Source organism: Macaca nemestrina, chromosome 15, assembly GCF_043159975.1.
Source record: "Macaca nemestrina isolate mMacNem1 chromosome 15, mMacNem.hap1, whole genome shotgun sequence".
NCBI classification, from domain to species: domain Eukaryota; kingdom Metazoa; phylum Chordata; class Mammalia; order Primates; family Cercopithecidae; genus Macaca; species Macaca nemestrina.
In genome coordinates this window covers 16,164,124-16,188,225 of record NC_092139.1, presented here as the reverse complement: position 1 = coordinate 16,188,225, position 24,102 = coordinate 16,164,124, and the positions used below count along the sequence as shown (strand labels likewise).

Sequence of the window (24,102 nt, the reverse complement as noted above, 5' to 3'; positions counted from 1 at the left end):
GTTACACTTTTGGAGAACAGAACAGATCAGAAGCAGCAGAGACTCCAACTCAGAGGCTGCTGTTCCCTGGGGGAACAGCCCAGAGTCCTCTAATCTCCCACTGTCCTGGTCAAACATATCCCTCGTCCGCATCCTTCTAACCCAGGAGTCTCAGACACAAAAGCCGGCAAGGGCCAGGCAGGTGACAGAAGATGCGTGGAGCAGACGCCAAGCCACAGGGAGCGGTGCAGACTGGGGTGCACTAGAAAGCACCTTGGCCCCACGTACAGAGAGCGGCCGCCACTCCTCTCCACCAAGGTAGGATGGCAGACTGGGCCTGGAATCACCAGATCTTCTGGTTATTCAAGAGTAGCCGGAAATCCAAGTTTTTATGTGAGAACCTCTGTCAAGCTGGCAGCAGAGTCACAGTTTTTGCTGCTGCAGCATCGAAACCTATCTGTGGGCCTGAATCTGGTCAGTGGGCTGCCAGCCTGTGTCCCTCATACCCTGATAATAACAGGAACACACACATCCACTGTTTTGGAAGCTGAGAAAGACCAGGTTCAGCCTTTTCAGCCTCCAAAATCAGGGCTTTGTTTAGTTTGGTTTTGTGTCTGCTTTTTGTTTTGGTAGAGATAGGGTCTATGTTGCCCAGGCTGGTCTCAAACTCCTGGGCTCAAGTCATGTCCTGCCCAGGGCAGGACACTCAGCTGACAGAGGGCATCACTTCTCTTGTCCTCTCCCTGGGCATGGAGAAACAGGGGTCGCAGAGCTGGATCCATTCTTGATTCTCTCGTTCCACATCAAAGGCCACGGCTCCCTCCCCACCATGATGCACCCTCCCTGCCCACCGACCTTCCACGTATCTCTGAATGTTGTCCACCAGGGTCTTGATGGAGTTGGGGAGGTTCCAGGGGTCCTCCTGGATGCTGATCTGGATCAGGCTCCGGCCACGGATTGTACACTCTTCTTTCTGTTTAAACTCTGGGGCAGGAAAGTGGCATGAGGGCCAGGGAAGGGACGGAGGTAGCTTTGGAGAATGGTGGCACAAAGGCCTATGTCCCATCACAGATCCCAGAGCTCATAATCCTAGATCAAGGGAGCTGGCAGGACTCCTGGACATTATCTGGTCCACAGAGGGTAACTGTGCTACTATGTCATGGTATCACACCCATGGCAGACATCACTCATCAATCTCAGCATTCCTTCCTGCTCTCTGAGACCAGGACTCCCCACAGCTACCTCCAATCCAGTGCAGACCTCACAAATCAATCATGGCTTTCCTTTCATCTAAACCTGGATGTTGTAGCCACAGAAGGATTCTCAGGAACTACCTCCTCACAGCCACAACCAGTTGAGATGGCACATGAGTTCTAACCCTTTCCCTACACAGAGGAGGAAGCCCACATATAGAGTGGGAAAGTGACAAGCCTTAAGTCACACAACTGGGCAGTGATAGCGCTGGGACTTGCCTCTGGCCCCACCATTCAGACGCCAGGAAGAAAAAGGCCCCTGCAAAAGACAAAGGCCTCTTTCCTCCTGCAAGGTCCCAGTTTCTGAGATATTTGCGGGTTTGCTGTTTCTGCTTTCTGAGGTTCATCCCTGAAAGCTGATCCTGAGACAGCAGAACGTGCAGCTGAGCTGGGGAGCCCCAAGTCCTCACCACTTCCCACCCTTTTCTGGTGGCAAGAAAGGGTGCCCATCTGCATTTCTATCTCCTACAATCTCACTGGGAGCTCCTTGAGGTCAGGGCAGTATCAAATTCATCTCAGGGTCTCCAGTGCCCAGTACAAGGCCTGGCACAAGCTGGTTCTCGGAAATTATCTACTGGATGTACAGAAACATGAATAGACAGGCGGATGGGTGAATGGATGGGTAGAACAGTGAAAGAGTGGGCACATGGATGGAAGGAGGGAAGGATGGATGGATGGACGGACAGACAAGCGGATGGATGGATGGATAGGTGGGTGGATGAATGGGTGGGTGGGTGGATGGTTGGATGGGTGGGTAGGTGGGTGGATGGATGGATAGATGGTGAGTGGGTAGTTGGGTGGATGGGTGGGTGGATGGATGGATGGATAGGTGGGTGGATGGATGGGAGGGTGGATGGATGGGTGGGTGGATGGATGGATAGATGGTGAGTGGGTAGCTGGGTGGATGGTGGATGGATGGATTGATGGATCAATGGGTGGGTGGGTGAATGGATGGATGGATGGCTAGATGATAAATGGATGAGTGGATGGATGGGTGGGTGGGTGGAGAGATGGATGGATGGATGGATGGATGGATCGATAGTGGGAGGGTAGATGGCTGGATGGATCCATAGTATGTTGGGTGGATGAGTAGGGTGGGTAGGTGGGTAAATGGGAGGAAAGGTAGGTGGGAGAACATAAGAAATTTCAATCCTTTTCTCTCAATCATTTCAAGAAGACAGTCTCAATTTGGTGCTGGTAAGCCCTTAACACTTCTTTAATTCACAAATCCCTCTCTTAAATGAAGAACAAGGAGCCCTTGGCAGGCAACAGTGCCTAGCTGCAGTATAATGATATTTTGTTGCTGTTGTTCGCATTTAATTTATCATTATGGTTTATCACAAATTTTTGGCATATTATACTGGCTTTTCATATATAGGGAGTTCAACAAGGTCCTTTCAAAATTAAGAGCGATACTTTTTGAAAAGTGATGTCAATAATAAGAAAAAAATGAGTATGGTTTAAAAGACATGAAGGAAGACTGGGCACAGTGGCTCATGCCTGGAATCCCAGCACTTTGGGAGGTCAAGGCAGGAGGATCACTTGATACCAGGAGTTCAGAACCAGCCTTGGCTACATGGCAAAACCATGCCTCTACAAAAAAGAAATAAATAAATAAAATAAAATAATAAAAAATAAAAAATTAGCCAGGAGAAGTGGCGTGCACCTGTAGTCCCAGCTACTTAGGATAGGAGGCTGAGTTGTGAGGAAAACTTGAGCCTGGGAGGTCAACGCTGCAGTGAGCTGTGATCACACTATTGCACTCCAGCCTGAGTGACAGAGTGAGACCCTTTCTCCAAAAAACAAGACGGAAAGGAAGGGAACGGAACGGAAAGGAAAGGAAAGGAAAGAAAACCAAAAGAAAAAGGAAAAGAACCATTCTTGGCTCAGAGTCTACAAAAACAGGCCACGGGCTGGATGTGCCCCAAGGGCTAAAATCACTGCCCCCTGGATGATCCCCACAGTCGTTCAGCAGTAGAGGGGCAGAGCTGAGCATGAGCCCAGGCATCCCCTGCCCCGCCCCCGTCTAACACCCTTCCCCATCGCAGGCTGTCTCCTTGGATGCTGGCTATCCCCTCACCTTGTAAGCTGTGGTTCATGGGGAAATGCTTGGTTTCTTCAAAAGCCCGGCTCATGACTGGTCCCTTGAGGAGAGCATTGATGGAGTCCACCTGGGTGGCAAGAAGCCCCGGGTTGGTTTGGGCCCCACGGCCCTACACATTGCAGATGTCTGGGACCCATAGCCCCCGGGTCACAGGCCCTCCCCAGGTGTGACAGGAGGAACCCAAAGTTGCACCAGGAGTGGGGCAAAGTTCCTACCTGGTTAAAGAGGTGCTCCAGGCAGCCATGAAGCTTGTCCTGCTTGTCAGATGGGATTCGCATGTCACAGGGCAGCTCATCTCCTTGGCGGGAGGTAGAAGTAACAGCCATCAGTCATTCCTGCCCCACCTCACACCATCCCCAGCACTTTCCCAAGAAGGGGATACAGCTACAGAACTCCAAACCCACAGGGGATCTGGAGTCTAAAGACCAGGTCCTGGCTGTGAACCACAGGGAAAATCGCCTGACCTCTCTGAGCCTCCAACAGGCACTAACTAATGCATGACAAGATTGTAAAGCACTGCTTTTTGTAAAGCAGTGTTTCCATTCTGCAAATGAGGGACTGAGGAACAGACAGAAGGAACTGGATGCCGCGTGTCCTGATTCCTTGCCCAGTTGGTTCAGTTACATCAGCTGTCACACCCAACTCCTTCCTAGAGGCTCCTGGGGCCAGTTTGTGCAGCTGACTGTCTTAGGTGATGAAATACGTATCTAAAAGTTCAGCAATTTCTTCCATTGTACTTGAGCTTCCTTTTCTTCTGTTCATTGAAGTATAATTAAAATTAAATTGTTATGCACAGACTATCTCTGAAAGGACACGCAAGACTGTAGTGACAGTGGGAACAGCAGTGACAGCCTGAGAACCAAGGGTTTTGGGGGAGACTTGTCACCGTGCACCCTCTGGGGCCTTCTGAATTATGCACCATGTGGATACACAACCCAACTTGCAAAATGAACTGCTTTGAAGTCTGAAGTAAACAAGACTAAAATAAAAAACAATTTCAGGCTTTCAGTAACGCCTTTAATCCCAGCAATTTGGGAGGCTGGCGCAGGTGGATCACAAGGTCAAGAGATCGAGACCATCCTGGCCAACATGGTGAAACCCCATCTCTACTAAAAATATAAAAATTATCTGAATGTGGTGGCAGGCGCCTGCAGTCCCAGTTACTCAGGAGGCTGAGGCAGGAGAATCGCTTGAACCTGGGAGGCGGAGGTTGCAGTGAGCTGAGATTGTGCCACTGCACTCCAGCCTGGCGACAGAGTGAGACTCTGTCTCAAAAAAATAAAAATTAAAAAAAAAGTTGTAAGTACAGTATGATCTAATTTATAAAATATTGTCTCTGTCTGTCTGTCCATCCATCCACCCACCTGTTCATCTGTGCATTCACAGGCCCCACCAATGAGCTCCAAATGCTGGCGAGGGTCATTTCCAGGGGAGATGATGAGACTCTCATTCATTTTTATGGACTTCTTTTTGTTGTTTCTTTGTTTGCTTGTTTGATGGAGTCTCACTCTGCCACCTAGGCTGGAGTGCAGTGGCGCGATCTCAGCCCACTGCAACCTCCCTCTCCCAGGTTCAAGTGATTCTCCTGCCTCAGCCTCCTGGGTAGCTGGCGTTACAGGCGTGCACCAACACACCCAGTTAATTTTTGTATTTTTAGTAGAGACGGGGTTTCACCATGTTGGCCAGGCTGGTCTCAAACTCCTGACCTCAAATGATCCACCAGCCTCGGCCTCCCAAAGCGCTGGGATTACAGGCGTGAGCCACCGTGCCCGGGCTTAGATACTTCTTTGAACTGCTCCGTGTCGTTTGGATTTTTGGTTTGCACACGTATTGTTTTTACATAAACCATGAGGTCACCCTGTTTAGTTGTCAGCTCACTCATCACAACACTCATCATACATGAAGCATACAGAATTGCACCATGCATGCCTCTATTTGCTCCATCTCCATGACATTCACGGAGAACATCAGCTCCAAGAGGGCTGAGATGTTTGTTTCATTCACTGCCGCATTCCCAGCGCCTGGCACATAATATGGGCTCAAGAAATACTTGCTGAATGAGTGAATGGAAGGAAGTCAAGTACAGGACCATGTAAATAAAATACAAAACAACATAACACAAGGGAAAGTATAATAAAATAAACTAAAACTAAATCTCATGGGGAGGAACCTCTCTCCCTGAGCACGGGCTGCTGCCGCTCCACTCACCAGACCCCATCTCGTCGCTGCCCAGGTAGGAGCTGTTACTTCTTACGCTGGTGTAGGACAGGACCGAGTCCCGATTGCTGTTACACTCGCTGCAAAGGGGCCCAGAGAAGGGGCTGAGTCACCCTGAGCTCAGGCCATCTGATCCTGGCACCCGAAACCCACTTTCTACAGTGTAGACAAAATCCCTGGGCCCTCGGGTGGGCACACAGCCCAGAGGGGGCATCGAGCACCGGTCCCGGGGCCCAAAGGCAGGGAAGGCCGGCCTGGTGGTTTTCCTTGCCTGCGGGCTGGGAAACGTTTCTAGGCTCTAGCACAGAAACACAGAAATAGGAGGAGGATGGTGAATCCTTTTCACTCAGGTGTCACTCTGTCCAGTGTCCCCAAGGGACAGCCTTGCCCTGAGACACCTGCCCATTCCACATGGCTCTGTCTTCCATCTCCCCAGCCCCCAGCCTGGCTGGAAACCTCATGACAACACTGACTGGATCAGATTCGCTACAGCCCAGGAACTCGGAAGGTGTGGGAGATTAAAACTCACGATCCTGACATTTTTTCCTTCACCTTTTTGAAAATTAAAGGAAAAACTGGAGGACCCAAAAATGTAAGAATGAAATCCCAGAGAGACAGCGAAATCTGAGACTACGGATATGAGGCTCTGAGGACACACAGTGCCGCAGCAGCCAGAGCGTCTCATTCTACAGACACCAGGTAAGCCAGAAACGGCGGGTCAGGCAGATCCCTTGACGACCGAAAGAACATCTACACTGGGAGAACTGGGGGGAAAGTCTGTCTTCTCAAACTGTATCAGTTCTGATTTATGCCCACTGAAGCACCCTTCTAAGATTCCACTGTAACCACCGTGGGCAAATGTGAGGTCACCATTCACTGGGACCACAGTGTCTGTTTATCTGTAGGAAGGAATTAAACCTACCCATTATATGGCTTCCTACAAGAATCTGAGTTTTAGTCTATTTAACCCACTAATTAGGACCTCACTGATCTTTTTATAATTAACCAGTAGAAAATTTAGATCTTCTCAGGTTAGGAGGGAAAAGACCTGCGTTCTTCCTCCTTGGACCAAATAAACATAAATAGTGTTTGTTTCAGAAACCACACGTCTCACACTGAGTCTTCAAACACACCACGGAATCTTGCCCTTGAGCCTGACAACATCGTGTCAGCATGTGTGGGGTGACACCGAGGCATAACAGATGGGTCCACGCAGGACGGATCCTAAAATGTCAGCTTTGTGACTGGGGAGCCTAAATGGGTTTTTGGGTTTCAGGGGGCTCAGATAATCCCCCAGAACCACGCTATGAGCAACAGCACCCTGAGCCCACTGCACCCTGGGAAGTGTCCACTGATTCTCACGTTGTGGCCTCACCTCTCTGCGGACATCTTCATCTAACCCCAGCCCCCCGACAGCGACACCCACCTGTAGGAGTCGCGGTAACTCATGGTGTCGTGACCTGAGTCCTCCTGGTCCTCCTCAGCCACCTTGAAGCACACCTTCTTGATGCCTCCATGGTCACTCCTGTCCATCTCGCTCTCTTCACTGACCAGGGGCAGGGAGGAGGCCTCCTCAGCCAAGGACGCATCGCAGGACCCACCCGAGGTGGGCTCTGTGATGGTGGACAGCAGCCTACGGGAGCAAAGACCTTGAAGTCAGAGATACAGGTGTGGCCCTTTGTGTCACTTTCCTGAAAATCCCACCAGCAGCTGCAGGTGTGAGCACTGGCCCTCCTGCTGGGGGTGGGAGACATGCAAGTTCTTTCACAGCCAACCTACACAAGGCTCTCCCAGAACGTGGGCCAGGAAGCTTTTGCTCTAGAGACCCTGGGAGCAAATCCTTCCAGCTCGATAGGCTGCATGGTCTCATGACAACCACTCAACCTGCTGTTGCAGTGGGAAAGACCTGGACAGTGTGGAAGCAAATGGGCGTGGCTGTGTTCCAATGACACCTTGTTTAAAAATGAAAACAGCTGGCTGTGCGCAGTGGCTCACGCCTGTAATCCCAGCACTTTGGGAGGCCGAAGCAGGCTGATCACCTGAGGTCAGGAGTTTGAGACCAGCCTGGTCAACATGGTGAAACGCCATCTCTACTAAAAAACAAAAATTAGCTGGGTGTGGTGGTGGGTGCCCGTAATCCCAGCTACTCAGGAGGCTGAGCTAGGAGAGTCACTTGAACCCAGGAAGCAGAGGTTCCAGTTAACCAAGATTGCACCACAGGATTCCAGCCTGGGAGACAGAGCAAGACTCCATCTCAAAAAAAAAAAAAAAAAAAAGAAAAAAAAAAAAACCACAAGCCGAAGTCTAGACTGGGCCTCTGGGCCATAGTTCATCAATCCCCACTGTAGGGTGTGATGGTTAAGAGCACAGGTTTTGAAGTTAGCTAAACTCCCGGATTCAAATCCCAATATTACCATTTCCTAGCTTAGAGACCTAAAGCAAATTATTTAAACTCTTGGAGACTCAGTTCCCTCATATGTAAAATGGGATCATATCAGCATCTGTATCTTAGGCTTCTGTGACAATTAAGGAAGCTAAAACGTGTAAACAGGCTAGGCCCAGTGGCTCACGTCTGTAATCCCAGCACTTTGGGAGGCTGAGGCAGGAAGGTCTCTTTAGCTCAACACTTCAATACCAACTGTGAGACTACCTCTCTGTAAGAAATACAAAAATTAGCCAGGCATGGTGGCATGTACTTGTAGTCCTAGTTACTTTGGAGGTTGAGGCAGGAGGATCACTTGAGCCCAGGAGTTCGAGGCTGTGGTGAGATATGATCACACCATCACACTCTAGCCTGGGTGACAGTTGGATAAAGTACTCAGAACAGTGTCTCTGCTGGGCGCGGTGGCTCACATCTGTAATCCCAGCACTTCAGGAGGCCAAGGCAGGTGGATCACGAGGTCAAGAGATCGAGACCATCCTGGCCAACATGGGGAAACCTCATCTCTACTAAAAATAGAACAACTAGCCAGGGGTGGTGGTGCATGCCTGTAGTCCCAGCTACTCAGGAGGCTGAGGCAGGAGAATCGTTTGAACCCGGGAGACAGAGGTTGCAGTGAGTGGAGATCACACCACTGTACTCCAGCCTGGTGACAGAGCAAGACAACATCTCAAAAAAAAAAAAAAGAACAGTGTCTCGTGCCTTCTAAGTGAGCAGTGATCAGTAAGTCCTGGCCGGATGTAATCCCACCATGTCTCCACAAAGTCAGTAGCATGATTAGCCTCACTTGACAAACGAGGAAACCAAGGCTCAGAGAGGTTAAGTGACTTGCCTAAGTTTGCACAGTGGATAAGTAGCAGGGCCAGGATTTGAACCCAGGTCTCCTGGCTCCAGAGCCTACATTCTTTTTTCCCCTTATCATGGAACATTTCCATCATACACAAAAGTAGAGAGTACACGACGAACCCAGCTATCCAACAGGCAGCTTCAACAACAGCTACTCAGGGTCCACCTTGTTTCCTCCATTATCCCCATCACTTTTTATTTCCCTGGAGCATCTTGTTTTGTTTTGTTTTGTTCTGAGACAAGGTCTCGTTCTTTCACCCAGGCTGGAGTGCAGTGGTGCAATCACGGATCACTACAGCCTCGATCTCCTGGGCTCGAGTCATCCTGTCCCAGTACCCTGAGGAGCTGGGGACAACAGGTGTATGCCACCACACCTGGCTAATTTTAGAATTTTTTTTGAGAGATAGGGTTTCATTATGCTGCCCAGGCTGGTCTCAAACTCCTGGGCTCAAGCAATCCTTCCAAGTCAGCTTCCCAAAGTGCTGAAATTACAGGCATGAGCCACCGTGCCCTGCTCACTGGAGTGTTTAAAACAAGTCCAAGATAGCATGTAATTCCCCCATACCTACTTCCACGGATGTCTCTAATACATACAGACTTCCTTTTAAACATGTGGTTCTCAACTGGGGGCAATTTTGCCCCCTAGGAAACCTTTAGCTATGTCCAAAGACACTGCTACTTGCTTCAACTAAAGAGGAATTTTGCTACCAGTATCTCGTAGGTAGAGACCCCAGATGCTGCTGAACATCCTCCGACGCCCAGGACAGCTCCCCAACCAGGAATAATCCAGCCCCAAATGTCACCAGTGTCAAGGGTGAGAGACACTGTTTTACACAGGACCACACTGCTCGACTGTGCCTAAGAGAATGGAGGAGTCCTCAATACCATCGAGCACCCAGTCTGTGGACAAACATCCCTGATTGTCTCAAAATGCCTCCTCACATGGACGAGCTAGAAACAGATCCCTAAGTAGGTTCAGACGCTGCATCTGGCGGGTCCATCTCTTGAGTCTCTTTCATCTCTAACAGTTCCTCTTCCCCACACCTGTTTCCCCATCATTCGTTGAAGAAGCCAGGTCATTTGCCACACAGAATCACCCACCCTCCGGATTCGGCCGGATGCCTCCCCAAGGTGCCAATGAACCACCCTCTGCACCACATCCTAGAGCTGAGTAGGGAGACCTCGAGCCTCCGTGAGATGACAGCTCCGTATCTGCGGGCAAGAGCCTCGTGGGCGGGGCTGCGTGTGTGTCCTGGTGTATTGCAGCAAAAGGACAGCTTGTCCTCACTTTCTGTGATGTTAAAATCATAAAGCTCCCCCCAGAATCTTTCAGCAGACAGTTTTAGCCTCGCTGATGAGTGCTGCCTATATCCATGGTATTTCATTAGTACCGTGGTTCTCAGTCAGGGATGATTTTCCCTGCAGGGAGTATTTAGCAATGTCTGAAGACATTTTTGGTTGTCACAATCGGGGGAGGGGTGCTACTGGCATCTAGTGGATAGATGACAAAGATACTGCTAAACAGTCTATATAATGTCCAGGACAGCAGTCCCCCTCCCACCAGCCACTACAAAGAATGATGCTACCCACGTGTCAATAAGGCCACGACTGAAAACACTTGCCCCCGCGTACTCCGGACACCCCCGGCCAGCACTCACCTGTTGATCTGGGTGACGTACTGCTTCATCTCCTTCAGGGCTACATCCAGCTTGGTGAAGAGCTGCAGGTAGGCATCCTGGATCTCACGGTCCTCCTGCTTGAGCAGGAAGCTCAGGCCCCGGTCTTCCTGGCCAAGGGTCCCACTGGCTGGCCCGAAGCTGCCATCGTGGAGACCCTGGCCTTGGGGATCACCCTCTTCAGCAGGCAAGCACTTCCAGGAGGGGGCAGCCATGGTGGTGATGCAGTGCTGGGTGTAGGACATGGGGTTCAAGTGGCCTACAGTGGAGGAAGGGAGAGCTCACTGCAAAACAGCCCCCAGCATCCACGGGGCCTCTGGGCGGAACAATACAAACCCATTTCAAGGATCCCAATGAAGGAGAAAAATTTCCCTTTTAAATACTCTTAATCCATTTGGTTACTTCAAGAAGAATGTTCCAGGCTGATGCTAATATGCTCTTAACTACTGTGATCTTCTTGCTGCCTGCAATGCAGACATGATGGCTGGTATCCCAGCAGACATCATCATCCACGAGGCATAAAGCCACATCTAGAGCTGCTGCCCCACAGAGAAGGTCATCCCTGATGACCATGGAGCCACCATTCCAGCCCTGGACAGCTGACCTTCAGACAAGTTTCTGTTTAAGTATCTGGAGTGCAACATCTGAACACAGTTTCTAACAGACACACGCAGGTACCTTGCTCCGGGTCAAGGCCGATGAGGGAGGGTTTGCGTCCAAAGCGGATGCTGAAGGACCTGCCCACTGAGGGGGTGGTCTTGGGGTAGGACACTTCCATGAGGTTGATGTGGCAATTGGTGGGGCAGAAGTCCAGGCCACACAGCGGGTGGGGCTCCAGGGGGGCTTGTTTGAAGGGTGGGCTGACCCTGCTCTTCAGCTGGGCTGCAAACTGAGAAAGTGGAGGCCGTAAAGTCGTGAGTCACAGGGCAGGATCTGGAAATAATAGCCCACACACAGTACCCACTTTATCCTGGCCTAGGCCAGATGCCTCACAGTGGGACACAATGCCAGTAGCTCCAAATGAGAAGGGGAACCCCTGGACCGTGTTTCATGGCTCCAGACTGCAGGGAAAGCCTGGAAGAACCCCAGGCCTCGGGGTGCCCACCTCATGCATGGCTCCATTTTGGCTGCCCCTGAGCCATCCTTGAGGCATTGTCTCTGCCCCACCCTCAGTTCATGAGGTTCAGGGTCAACGTGCCTCTCCATCCCTATGGCAACTGGAACCGGGTGAGGCACGTGACCTAAGCCAAGCCAACAGAGCTCCCTCGGAGTTCATTTTTTCCTGGGCTCACTAAGGCTAGAGCTATCAAGGGCCAATGTGTTCCCACCACACAAGAAGGGCCTGCCTGAGCGTGAACCCAACACAAAGGAAAACGAAGCCAGGAGATGCAGAGAGGCCACGCTGCTATGATGTGATAAGTTCACCTCCGTCCTTTTCAGTAATACACACCATACATTCTCCTGTTTGTTTCAGCTGAGTTGGGCTGGGCTTTGACATTTACAACCCAAATATCCCAGACTGAGATGCTACATCTGGGACCCGCGGCAGAGACCCCGGAGGGAGCAGGCAGGCACCTCCTGGTAGCAGGCAATCCTCTGGCCGATGCTCTCCAGCTTGGTGTCGCAGATGTTGCGGAACTCAAAGTGGGGCATGGTCACAATGGCGCTGCTCAGGGCCATGAGCCGCCCGCAGTTCTCCACAAAGACACTGTCATCGGCAGCAAAGGCCTCGAGGATCTGCAGAAATGTCAACAGCTACTGAGCACTCACTGTGTGCCAGGAAGATCTTAAGTGGTTCACCTGCAGTGACTCCTGTACTACTCATAATATCCCCCAGGAAGTCAGGTCTGTTCACCCGCAGTGACTCCCGTACTACTCGTAATACCCCCCAGGAAGTCAGGTCTGCTGGCCCTTATTGCACAGGAGTAAACTGAGGCTAAAGGGACAAGCCACTCTCCACAGTCCCACGCTACCTAGTGGTAGGACAAGGACCAGAATTCAGGGCTCCAGGCTTAGCCTGAGGAAATGGGATTCAGGTGTCTCACCCAACTCCTTCTCCCAACCTCTGATAAGAGACACCGGCTTCAATCCCCCAGGGTAGGGCAGGGCCAGGCAGTGCCCAAGGAGACCTTGGCAGCGAGGCCGAAGCAGCCGCGGGGCTCTACGATCTTCTCCAGCACGTGGCACCTGACGCCTGCCGTGCTCACGTACTCATACACCACGCCGTGTTCCAGGTGCACGTTGTCCACCGTCAGGCTGACCATGGGGCTGTCCTCACACAGGCTCAGCCGGGGACCCAGGGACAGCAGTGGGAAGGCTGGAAGCCAAAAGAGGTGACATCTGAGCAGAGATCAGAGGGAGGAAGGCAAGGCAAGGCAAGGCCAGGAGGATTCTGGAGGAAGCCTTCCAGGCAGTGGGAACAGCAAGTGCAAAGGCCCCGAGGCAGGAGTACATCCAGCCAGAGTAGCCGGAGCAGGGAGGAGCAGGGGGAAGTGATGGAAGGTGTTGGAGAGACAGTCTGGACAAGATACACAAGCCATCAAAGGCCTGGCCCTGAAGATGGAGGGAGCCATCGGAAAGTTCTCTTCTCATCTGGGGGAATAGCCCCTGGGAGGAGAGTCAGTCAGGACAGGGAGAGCCGTGAGCAGGCTACTGCCACCATCCTGGTAAGAAATAATGGTGGCTTGGTCCAGGCAGCTGAAATGAGCAAGGAAACGGATTCTCCCCGAGAGCCCCAAGGAGGACCACAGCCCTGTGGACACCTTCATTTCAGCCCAGTGGGACTCAGACTTCTGACCTCCAAAATTGTAAGTAGTAACTGTGCGTTGTTTAAGCTGCTGGGTTTGTGGAACTTTGCTATAGCAGCCATCAGAAACTGACATAACATCGCGGGCATCGCGACCGTGTGCAGTGGTGCACACCTGTAATCCCAGCATTTTGCGAGGCCAAGGCAAGAAGATCGCTTTAGCGCAGGATTTAGAGACCAGCCTGGGCAACATAGGGAGACCTCACCTCTAAAAAAAAATTCCAAAAATTAAAAAATTAGTCAAGTGTGGTGGGGCACGCCTGTGATCCCAGCTACTCGGGAGGCTGAGGTAGGAGGATCACTGGAACCTGGGCGGCCGGGGCTGCAGTGAGCTATGGTCACACCACTACGCTCCAATCTGGGTGACAGAGCCAGACCCTGTCTCCAAAAAGAAAAAAAAACAAACCTGCTGGCATGGAGGTGGACTGGCTGGGAGGAGAGGAGGTGAGGGGACACAGGAGAGGACCCAACCCCTCTGGAGTCTCAGTCCCTCTGGAAGCTCCCGTCACACCATGTCACGTCTGTTACCTGAGTCAGGTTGGTCTTCCTCCTGGGCCTGCTCGCCACTGGGGTCCTCACTGGCGGCCTCCTGGCTGGCTCGTGCTTCCTGGGCATCCTCATGGGTGTGGTATATCCACTGGTACAGGCCCTGCCGGAAGCCAGAGTCAGGGACAGCCATGGTGCCAGCAGGTAGGGAGGAGGGGATGGGGCCGAGGTGCAAACTGCCCCTGGGTTCCAGAGCTCTGGAAACTCCCTGACCACCAGTCACACTCAGCCCCCACCGTGCACAGTCTACGCTCCCTACAGAGGCCAGGGGATGTGACAACATGAAGCAGGGCCATGGATGCAGACGCGTTGTCTCTCCTGTGTCCCCAGGGTCTACAAACGTGCCTGGTGCACAGCAGGTGCCCAAAACACACACACTGAGTGAGCCAGTGAATGAATCAGTGAGGGAATCTCGCCCTCCACCAGAACCCTGACCCCCAACCAAATGGAGTATCCACTTTCACCATCCGCTTGATGATGTGCCCAACATGCCTATGTGGTGAGGAGAGAGGGTCTGGTCACACCCATTTCACAGCTGTGAAAACTGAGACCCCCAGGTATCACGGCTCAGCTCCTCTGGTTTAAGGAGGCAGCGGGAGCACAGAGTTCAGGCCCAGCTCCACCCTGTCGGGTCAGCAGCCCCACCCAACTCACAACCAGTGGCACATGCAGGTTTTTCTCCAGAGAAGAGAGGACAGCCCTCAGCCGCCCACCCCAACCCAGCAGGACTTCCCTGATGGCCCCAGCTGCTGGTCGACTCACCAGGGCCTCTTCGCGCCGACTCCGGAATGCCTGGAAGTGATCCAGGACCTCAGGGGCACCGTCGTTCATCACGTTGCTGCCATTGACCTTCAGAATGCACTGACCAGCACAGAGCCCTGCAGCCATGGCCTCGGAGCCTAAGGGGAACAGGAGAGCGTGAGGCTGGATGCCAGGCAAGGACAGGCAGCCCGCTGAACACTGTTCCCCCACAAGACACACTCAAAGACTCCGCCTCCAACCCTCCCACCCCAGAGTCGCCCTCTGACCCACTCCAGTGCAAAGAATGGACTGACATTCCCATTTTGCAGAAGAAGAAACTGAGGTTCAGAGAAGTAGTAGCTGGCCCAAGGTCACGCAGCAAGGTAAATGGGATCCGATTCGGGTCCGTTTCACTCTAGAGCCTCATCTCCTTTAAAGTCCTGCAGCCGCCTTGTGCTACTGAGCCAGGACCGGCCTCATTTGGCAGATAGGGTGACGGGCTTAGAGAGGCAAAGCCATGCTCTCTCAGTCAAATGACCAGAAGCCAGGATTCAAACTAGGCCTACCGCACTCCAAGGGCAAGGTTTTTCAGCTGCTCCACAATCCCCAAACCGTAGGTCTTGAACCCAGGGTTTTTTCTAGTTCATGTGAAAGGTCTGGAAGTGCAAACAAATGCCAAGCTTTGCCCAGACATGGGGCAATACCAGGCCCGAATGGTGTGGTGGTGCCAAGTACAGCCCTGGGGGACTCGCGTGGCTTCAAACCCTGGCTCTGCCACAGACCGACCCTGGAACCTTCAGCAACCAGCTTCACTCTCTGGAGCTCGGCTTCCTCATATGTGAAATGGGAACGCTCATAACCCCTACTCGGAGGGTCCTGGGGAGAGCCGATGAGTTAAAACATGCAGCGTGGAGCATCATGCCTGGCACTCAGTGAGTGCTCAAGAAATAGCACCTGTTTTATTCTTTTCACCTTCTTTGCCTATGAACACTTATTACTACCTATTATCAATCTCTCTGCAGATGTTTTGAAGCAGGATTTCTCACCAAGGCACTGCTGACGTTTTGGGTGAGATAATTCTGTGTGATTCTCCGGGGCTGTCCTGTGCACTGCAGCATAGTTAGCAGGATCCCTGGTCTACCCACTAACTGCCAGAAACACCCCCTCCCCAGTTATGACAAACAAAAATGTCTCCAGACAGGGCCGATGTCCTCTGGAGAGGAGGCGAAGTTGCCCCAAGGTGAGAATCACTGCTTTAAGGACAAAATGAAAACCTACTTTAAAATATTATCAAATTCTCAGTAGCCTTTAGTCATGGTATGCATTTTCTTAATGAATACCTAGTAAACGCACAACTATGACCACACAAGTGAAAAATGTATGTTTAAACTTTAAAAAGGGAGGCACTTAGATGCAGAAAAGTTTGGGGGCCCAGTATCATAGACCTACTTGCTTCCATCTCCAAGACACAGTGACACCTTTAATAGCACACAAGGAATAGGCAATGCAGAAAGCAGAGGTCTTGAACTGGTGGCATTTCGGCTGGATCTGGCCACAGAAGTATTGAGGCAGAGCCGCCAGATTTGCATTTCCGGCTTCTCTTAGAAAATCAGGTCTGGGGAGAGTGGGCTCCCATTGCAGTCTGGCAATAAGGAGCTCCAGCTGAAGAGCCACTGCTCCTTCCAGAGTGAACATGTATTTTTCGCCTTGCCATAGTCCCCACCACTCCCCACTGTCTTCCACTGGGATCGCTACCCACCTGTAGCCTGCCTGACGCCAAGAGGCATTTGTGTTTGCAAGTCTTGGCATCAGGCCAAGAAAATAAGTGCTGATGGTACATTGGCTGGCAGAAGCCTAGAGTTCAGAAGGCTCTGAACGCCTGCCACACAGACAGACCGACCATCTCCTGCACCTTTCCCCTCCCTCCCTAGGCTCCCACTCACCTCTCCCCACAGCATAGACGTACGGCGGGGCAGCTCCATGAATCTGGAAGCACAGTGTGTCCGGCTGGTCAGGGATTTTGATGATCCTGCACCAGGTAGAAGAGGCAAGGAAAAAGGCCATGAAGAAAACTGGCATCACTCCCAATAATCCCGGGGCCGACCCAGAGAGTTTCTGCCTTGGAAACACTGGGAAAATTCAGCCCAAAATAGTAGTAGCAACACAGGCTTTCCAGCTCCCAAATATGGAGAGAAATGTCAATCAGGCAGATTGACCAGGATCCTTGATTAAGCACAACCCACTGGCCTGCCCTTGGAGCTTCTGTCCTCGCACAGCAATTCCAGACCACCCTCCCACACCTTCTCCATCGTTCTCCTGTCCTAAGGCCCTTGGAGGTGGGACCACCACTCCAGCCAGGCAATAGCTAAAGATTCGCAGGTGGGAGGGTGTGAAATGACCTGGTGGTACATCTCGGTGCCGAACCTAGAAAAACACGCACGCAAGTCCCCAGGAAGGCAGGACTGGGCCATTCTGTGGATCAATCCCCAAAGCAGAGAGGCAGCACCTACCAGGGAGGGCAGTGAGTGTCACTGCTTCTGGAGCATCAGTGCCCTGCCCACATCCCCATCTAGGGCATGTCTCCAACCCTGTGCTGCACAATTGTCCCTCCCATTCGCCCCTGCAGATAAAGCCGAGCTGGGAGCCTGCTCTCGAACCCAGGTGTTTCCACGGCTTTCAGCAGACACAGTCCACCTTGGTGCTTTCTGCCACTTCCACATACCAACCCATCTATCAACCATATTTTCCCTAAGTCAGCTCACCTTTTTACTCAAATAATTGTATTTAAAACTTTCCATGCCTCCTGACAAGAGAAGATCTGTCTTACATAAAAGGGAGAAGTAAAAACTCAGATGCATAATTTTTCAAAGAGAAAATGCTTTGCTTCCCGGTACCTACCCCTAGCATGGCTCTGCTCCTCCTGCCCCTGCTGGTGCACTCTGCTGAGCCACCGCCTCCTCAGCTCCCCTCAGTGCCACCTTTGCCCCTGACAATCTGAGCTCCACTTGCAGCCACCGGACTCCGATCAGAAGCTTCCAATGACTCCCCATGGGTCCTTGCCAGGAGCCTCCAGGGCCTGGACCCCATTGCCCCACAGACCTCACTGCCCAGCCCTCCCTCTCACTCACTGCTCCGGCTCCATCAGCTTCCTTCTGCTCCTCCAGTGTGCCAGACACAGTCCCACTTCAGGGCCTCTGCCCTGGCTGCTTCCCCTGCCTGGAGCTCTGTTCATCCAGAAATCCCCTGGGCTCCCCTATGATCTGCTTTGGGTCTTCACCTCAACTCGCAGTGAAGTCTCCCTGACGAACATCCCTCTGCACACTCTGGCCCCTTTCCTGGCTTTATAGAAACTTATCTGCACCACGCTCACCAGCACAGGCTCAGCGTGTGTCTTATTTCTCTATCTGCACATCGTCTGTCTCCTGTTCCCTCCCGCAACTAGATCTGAGATCTATGAATGGCAGGAACTACATGCATCCCCACATGGCTGGATTCCCAGGGCCCAAAGTGTCACCAGCACAGAGTGGCACTCTATAAACATCTGCTGAATGAATGAAGGTTCAGCTTGTGTCATGTGCCTCTAGCAATGGGTCCCAGCCATGGGGGACCAGGACAGTGCCACCACTCAGCCTGAGAGGCAGGGCTGCTGGACACCTTGCCCCAGGATACTCACTCTTTGGCCTTAGTGGCCACCAGGAGGCGCAGAGGGCGGCGGGAGCAGAAGGACTGGTTGAGGATGGACTCCACCTCCGAAAAGGGCCGCAGGAACACCAGGTCCTCATTGATGGAGTAGATCTTCCTCCCCACCTGCAGGCCGGCCACCTGGGCAGGGGTGGCGGGGACAGACATGCACACTGGTCACTAAGCTCCTTCCCTCTTCACCAAGGAAGCTCAAATGTGTTCGGCAGAAAGGTGCTGGCCCAAGGGATCCGGCAGGACTGGGTGACTGTGTGCTGTCTGTGGTAAGCAGTTGAGGGGCACAAGGGACCTGGTTCTGCCTCACGAGCCACAAAGGGAAGCTCATGGGAAGGCAGCTGGGAAAGGAGTTCCTTCTGAGGGGAAACTCTGCTGGGGCCTGACCCTGTTGTGTGGGGACACGAGTCACACCAGGGTGGCCACCTTGTGTCTGTGAGGGCCTGGCCAAGAAACATGAAGACATGCTGACCTGAACCAAGATTCACAACCACCTCCTTCCAACCGCTGACATCACTGGCAAGGTCAGCTCAGCCGCTCCGGCCATGGGTATGTGGCTACTTGCAGCCCAAAGCATTCCTAATTGCCACAGGGGCAAGCTGGGCTCCAGCCAGCACAGCAGGTGCATCTCCCCCACCCACCTCCACACGCCCCAGGAGAAGTTGGAAGGCCCCAGGGCTGAATCCTTGGTCAGCCACACCCTCACCCTCCTAACCTATCCTCCTCTAGGCTTTGCACAGGACAGCAACAGGCTTATCTTATTCGAGCCTCTGTGACTTGTTGCAGAAAACTGAGAAACCTGCTTTTTTGCTGTACCTCCCCACAGCATCCAGCAGAGGGCAGTGGTGGAACACACCAGGGCCCTGGGCCTCTGCACTCACTCCCAGCTCCTGCAGCCACTACAGACAGTAGGTAATAGACTCAGTTTATCCACGTGGGCAGTAAGAGAAGAGGAGCCAGCGATCATTCTAGAATCTCCTGGGCTTGGCTGCCTCAAGGACAGTGAAGACAGACACTCCGCCCTGCCACCTGCACACGTTCCCTGCCAGCACCCCCGAGGGCCTCACCTCAGCCAGCGAGCCTCTCTGGACGGTCTTCACCACCACAGCTTTGTTCTTCTCCTCGATGTCGAAGCCATAGTCCTCCTCCTGGGGCAGGATCTGGGGGCCCAGGACAAAAGGAACCCGGTTGGGGAGCGAGGCGGGCCTGCAGCCAGCCCCACCATGGCCCCCATAGGACCATGACCTTGTCCCAGGTCTAGTAGGGAAGCAGCTGGATCCAGGCCGGGCAAGACAGAGCAAAATGCAAACAGCACCTGGCACAGAGCCGGTGCTCACTCTGTGCATGCCACTGGCTTAACGAATCACACAGATCCAAAGGTGTCCAGCCACCAAGAACGTGGAGTTAGGGAATTTAGGGAGCAGCGGTCCCACTCGAGGGCAGGATGGCAGGCATGCTGGAAACAGGTCTGGGGGTTTCTCAGTGGGAGGGATACAGGGAAAGGCACTCATTCTGTCAACAGACATTGACTGAGACGCTGCCCATCACATGGGCCAGGCAGTTCTCATGGATGCTGGAGACACCATCTAGAACAAGACAAACAGGCCCAGCCCTGCTTAGTGGGGGAGGCAGACTATAAACGAATAAACAAAGAAACATAGGATGTGATGCAGGGAGTGTACGTAGTTGGAATTAAAGCACTTAATGGGATAGGGCATGGCAAGCAGGCAGAGGAGGTGCTATTGGAGCTGAGGCCTGAAAGAAATGAAAAACAAAACTTCATAAAGAGTGGAGGAACATGCTCCAGGCAGCAGGCACAACACATACAAAGGAAGGCCCCAAGGCACTGGAGAGTAAGAAAAGGGCCAGCCACAATGGCTCATGCTTGTAATTCCAGCACTTTGGGAGGCCAAGATAGGTTGATCACTTGATCCCAGGAGTTCAAGACTAGACTGGGCAACATAGCAAAACCCTGTCTTTATAAAAAATACAAAAATTAGCTGGGTGTGGTGGCGCAGGCCTGTTGTCCTAGCTACTGGGGAGGTGAAGGAGAGGAGAGAGGAGAGAGGGGAGGGGAGAGAGGGGAATGGAGGGGAGGGGAGGGGAGAAAGAAAGGGGAGGGGAGAAAGAAAGGGAAGGAAGGGAGGGAGGGAGGGAGGGAAGAAGGGCACAAGAGAGACAGAGAGAAAGAAGAAAAGAAAAGAGAAAAGAAGAGAAAGGAAGAAAGCAGGAAGAGAGGGAAAGAGAAAAGAGGGAAGGGGAGGGGAGGGGTTGAATTTTATCCTAAGTGTGACAGGAAGCACTGGGGGACTTTACAGTGAGAGGAATGAAATCAGAGGGAACAGCAGTCCCTGCAGTACTATGGGATAGAAGTTAATGGAGCCATCTTCATATGAGTCAGGTTTCAGCTCCAATCCTGGCAGTGGCCAGAGACCTAACTTCTCTAAGCGTCTGTCTTGACTGCCTGCCGCAGGCCACGTGTTAAGATGGGGGCTGCTGTGGGGTATGTGGGATGAGTTGCTTCAGGAGGCCAACCTCTCTATACAATGTACGGGGAGGGGACAGGAGAGGCAAGGGAACAGGAAGGGAGACCTGAAAGCCCAATCTCTTTTGTTAGGAGGGTAGTCTCAGCCAGTGATGCAGCCTGGCCTCTTTGCAGAGTTGCCCCCTAACACCTAGAATCCACCTATTCTGGTACTCCAAACTGAGCCCCCTTCTCTGTGCATAGCCAGAAGGTCACCCAGCTCCCATGCCTGCAGGGGGCTCTGGCAAGGAAGGGACAGCAGCTCAGCTGTGCTCCTACCAGCAGGCGCTTGGCCAGAATGTTCTCCACCAGCTTGAAGTCATTGCGAAGCTGTTTGTTCTTGCTGCTGGTCCCCTCCATCTCCTCGTCAGCATGGAAGCGGAAGTACTGGGACTCATCCCTGAACTCGCTCTTCTCCAGCACTGCAGATCCACAGATGTGCACTCAGTGGTCAGATTCACATGGGAAAGTTTCAGCCATGTTTGCCAACTGGCAGGCACAGGCTGGAACTAGGCCATGGACACGTTTGGTTTGGCAAACACTATTCTATTAAAATGGAATCAAATGCCAACACTAACATATTAGGATATTTCACAAAGTGATCTGGCTTTCTGACTTCTCTTGAAAAGTCTGAACTTGCCTCACCTGCTATAAAAAGATATTAATATGTTACAAAGCCATAGTAACAAACACAGTGTGGAACTGCAGTAGAAACAGATCAATAACCAGTTGAAGGAAATAGAAATCACATAAGAGGACTAAGTGTTTGCAGGAACTTAGTCTGTAATGATGATACATGATCACAGGGTATTCTGCAGATGATGCATGGAAAACTGACTTGCCCAGGGGGAGGAAATTGAATCCCTACCTCACACCATATACAACAATAAACTCCTAATGGATTAAAGACCTACATATGAACAGTAAAACTAAAGCTAACAAAACTAAAAAATAGGATGACATCTTTGTCCTAGAAAAGAAAAGGAGTCTGTGTATTCTTATACCTCTTGTACTAGACTAAAATTAAGAACCTCCATTCGATAACAACTCCATAGGTAGATGGCAGATGTGAAGATAACTATAGTGTCCAAAACCAATAGGAATAAATACCTAGAACATAAAAAACCTCTAACAAATCAACCAGAAAAAGCCCAGAAGCTCACAGATAAATGGGCAAAGGATATGAACAGTCAGTTAACATAAGCAAACTCCAATGAGCTGCAATTTGTGAAAAGGCACTCAGACCTCTCAGAATGAAATGATGCTGAGACACTTTAGACCAAAAGTTGGCAAACTCAGTCCCCACAGGCCAAATCTGCTCCACTACCTGGTCTTATGAATAAAGTTTTATTGGCACACAGCTACAGCTATTTGTATTTGTACTTACATTATCTGTGACTGCTTTTGAGCCACAAGGACAAAGCTGAATACTGTGACAGAAGCTGTATGGCCCACAAAGCCTAAATTGTTACTAAGTGGCCCTTTACATACAAAAATATACTGACCCTGACCAGGCACGGTGGCTCCGCCTGTAATCCCAGCACTTTGAGAGGCCAAGGCAGGCAGATTACACGAGGTCGGGAGTCTGAGACCAGCCTGACCAACATGGAGGAAACCCTGTCTCTACTAAAAATACAAAATTAGCTAGGCGTGGTGGCATATGCCTGTAATCCCAGCTACTTGGGAGGCTGAGGCAGGAGAACTGCTTGAACCCAGGAGGTGGAGGTTGCAGTGAGCTGAGATCACGCCATTGCACTCCAGCATGGGCAACAAGAGTGAAACTCCATCTCAAAAAATATATACATATATATATTTTATATATGTATAATATATAGCATGTATATTATATATAATATATATATTATGTGTATACACACACACACACACACACACACACACACACACACACACACACACCTTTCTAGGACAAGCCAGGAAAATGAATAAAAATAACCAGTATCAACCAATTGGTGATCTGATCTCTGTAACTTACAACTTAACTAGGCACCTCCCAGCGCCAGGCACACTGGGGAGGCATGCCAAGTTCATCCACTCCTTGGACAAGGAAAGAATTGCTGTGCCCCTTTCATAGACGGGGAGACTAAGACTCAGGCCCCTAGGTCACAGAGCCAGCAGGCAGTAGGCAGCAAAAGGGCTCTCATCGAGCCTCCTTCCTCTCCTCCTCCTCTCCCCACACTGCCCAGCCAGGCCTGTTAGATGAGGCAGGGTTGAGTATAAACAGTGCACAAAGGTGGAAATCAAAGCTCGGAGAGGTAAAGGCAGCTGTCGGAGACCAGTGGGTGCCTGAAACAAGGGAAACCTGCTGCCTTAGCCATGAGACATCCCCCTTGTCCCTGAAGACAGAGGCTTTTTCTGGATGTGGTGACTCAGTGGAAAGCAGCCGGGGGCGTTTCTTTCTCCTTAGTTCTCCGGGACATTTCACCTGGAACTCTACCTGTTTGTGAGCCCCTTTCTCAGGCCACTCCTGTTACCTTTTTAAGAAAACAGACACACAAATTGCCACTTTCCCCAGAGCTGGGGAGCCAGGCCCCAGGGGACCGCTGGCTTCGACTCCACTATAAACATTAAGTTAGAAGATTCCAGGAGTGGGAGGAAGAATTGCAATGTTGCATATTGACCAAAATATTTGTGGAAAACAGCGTGGAATCCCTCAAGTCCACGAGCTCAGCCAAGCGAGCTACCGACCTCAATACCTTTCCCTCGAGGCTGCTGGTCTGGCTTTATAGGATACTCTCAGATCTGGGTTCAAATCCCTGCTCAGCCCCTTCCTGTCTTCATGCCCTTTAGCCTCTCCGAGCCTCAGTTTCCTCGTCTACAAGAATAATAACAGGACCAACATGCTGGGGTGGCTGTGGAGATTAAATAGCAAGCCTCAGTTTCCCCATATGTGCCTAAAGCAAGAGGGCCGGACCCCACGCCAGCCCTAAGGTGGGAATACCTTATGGTCTGTGGGCTCAGTTCGGCCCCAGTTCGAGGTGCCTCAAAAGGTGCCACAGAGGCCCCTCCCTGTCGCCCATCCTGCACCTCACCCTGTATTTTGCTGAAGGCACAACCCTGGAATTGGCCCTTTCCTATTTTAGCCTATTTTTGAGTTCGTGGCAGGGAACTGAGGAGCAGGGTCACGCCCTGCAATTTCTCTCCCTCAGAGGCCTTGAGGACATCAGGATTGCCTGGGAGTCACCACCCAGCAGAATGTCCACAGCCAGCAGCCTTCCCGGAATAGCAGCTGGGGAGGACCCCTAATTACCCTCACCCA

General features: G+C 51.8%; 1 protein-coding gene across 4 annotated transcripts in view; it reads right to left on the bottom strand.

Moving 5' to 3' along the window:
- LOC105470708 (phosphatidylinositol-3,4,5-trisphosphate dependent Rac exchange factor 1) overlaps nt 1-24,102 on the bottom strand; it is a 205,284-nt gene that overhangs the window by 14,390 nt on the left and 166,792 nt on the right. For 3 of the 4 annotated variants that reach the window (XM_011722913.3, XM_024789407.2, XM_071079165.1), the window contains exons 16-30: nt 21,105-21,247; nt 19,369-19,461; nt 18,282-18,430; nt 16,552-16,637; nt 14,630-14,766; nt 13,850-13,970; nt 12,645-12,832; nt 12,091-12,252; nt 11,194-11,404; nt 10,498-10,774; nt 6,980-7,186; nt 5,545-5,633; nt 3,552-3,634; nt 3,313-3,403; nt 835-963 (exon numbers count right to left, since the gene is read on the bottom strand). In XM_011722913.3, coding sequence (XP_011721215.2) covers nt 835-963; nt 3,313-3,403; nt 3,552-3,634; nt 5,545-5,633; nt 6,980-7,186; nt 10,498-10,774; nt 11,194-11,404; nt 12,091-12,252; nt 12,645-12,832; nt 13,850-13,970; nt 14,630-14,766; nt 16,552-16,637; nt 18,282-18,430; nt 19,369-19,461; nt 21,105-21,247 — 2,166 coding nt within the window. The other variant, XM_071079166.1, reaches the window with a different exon arrangement.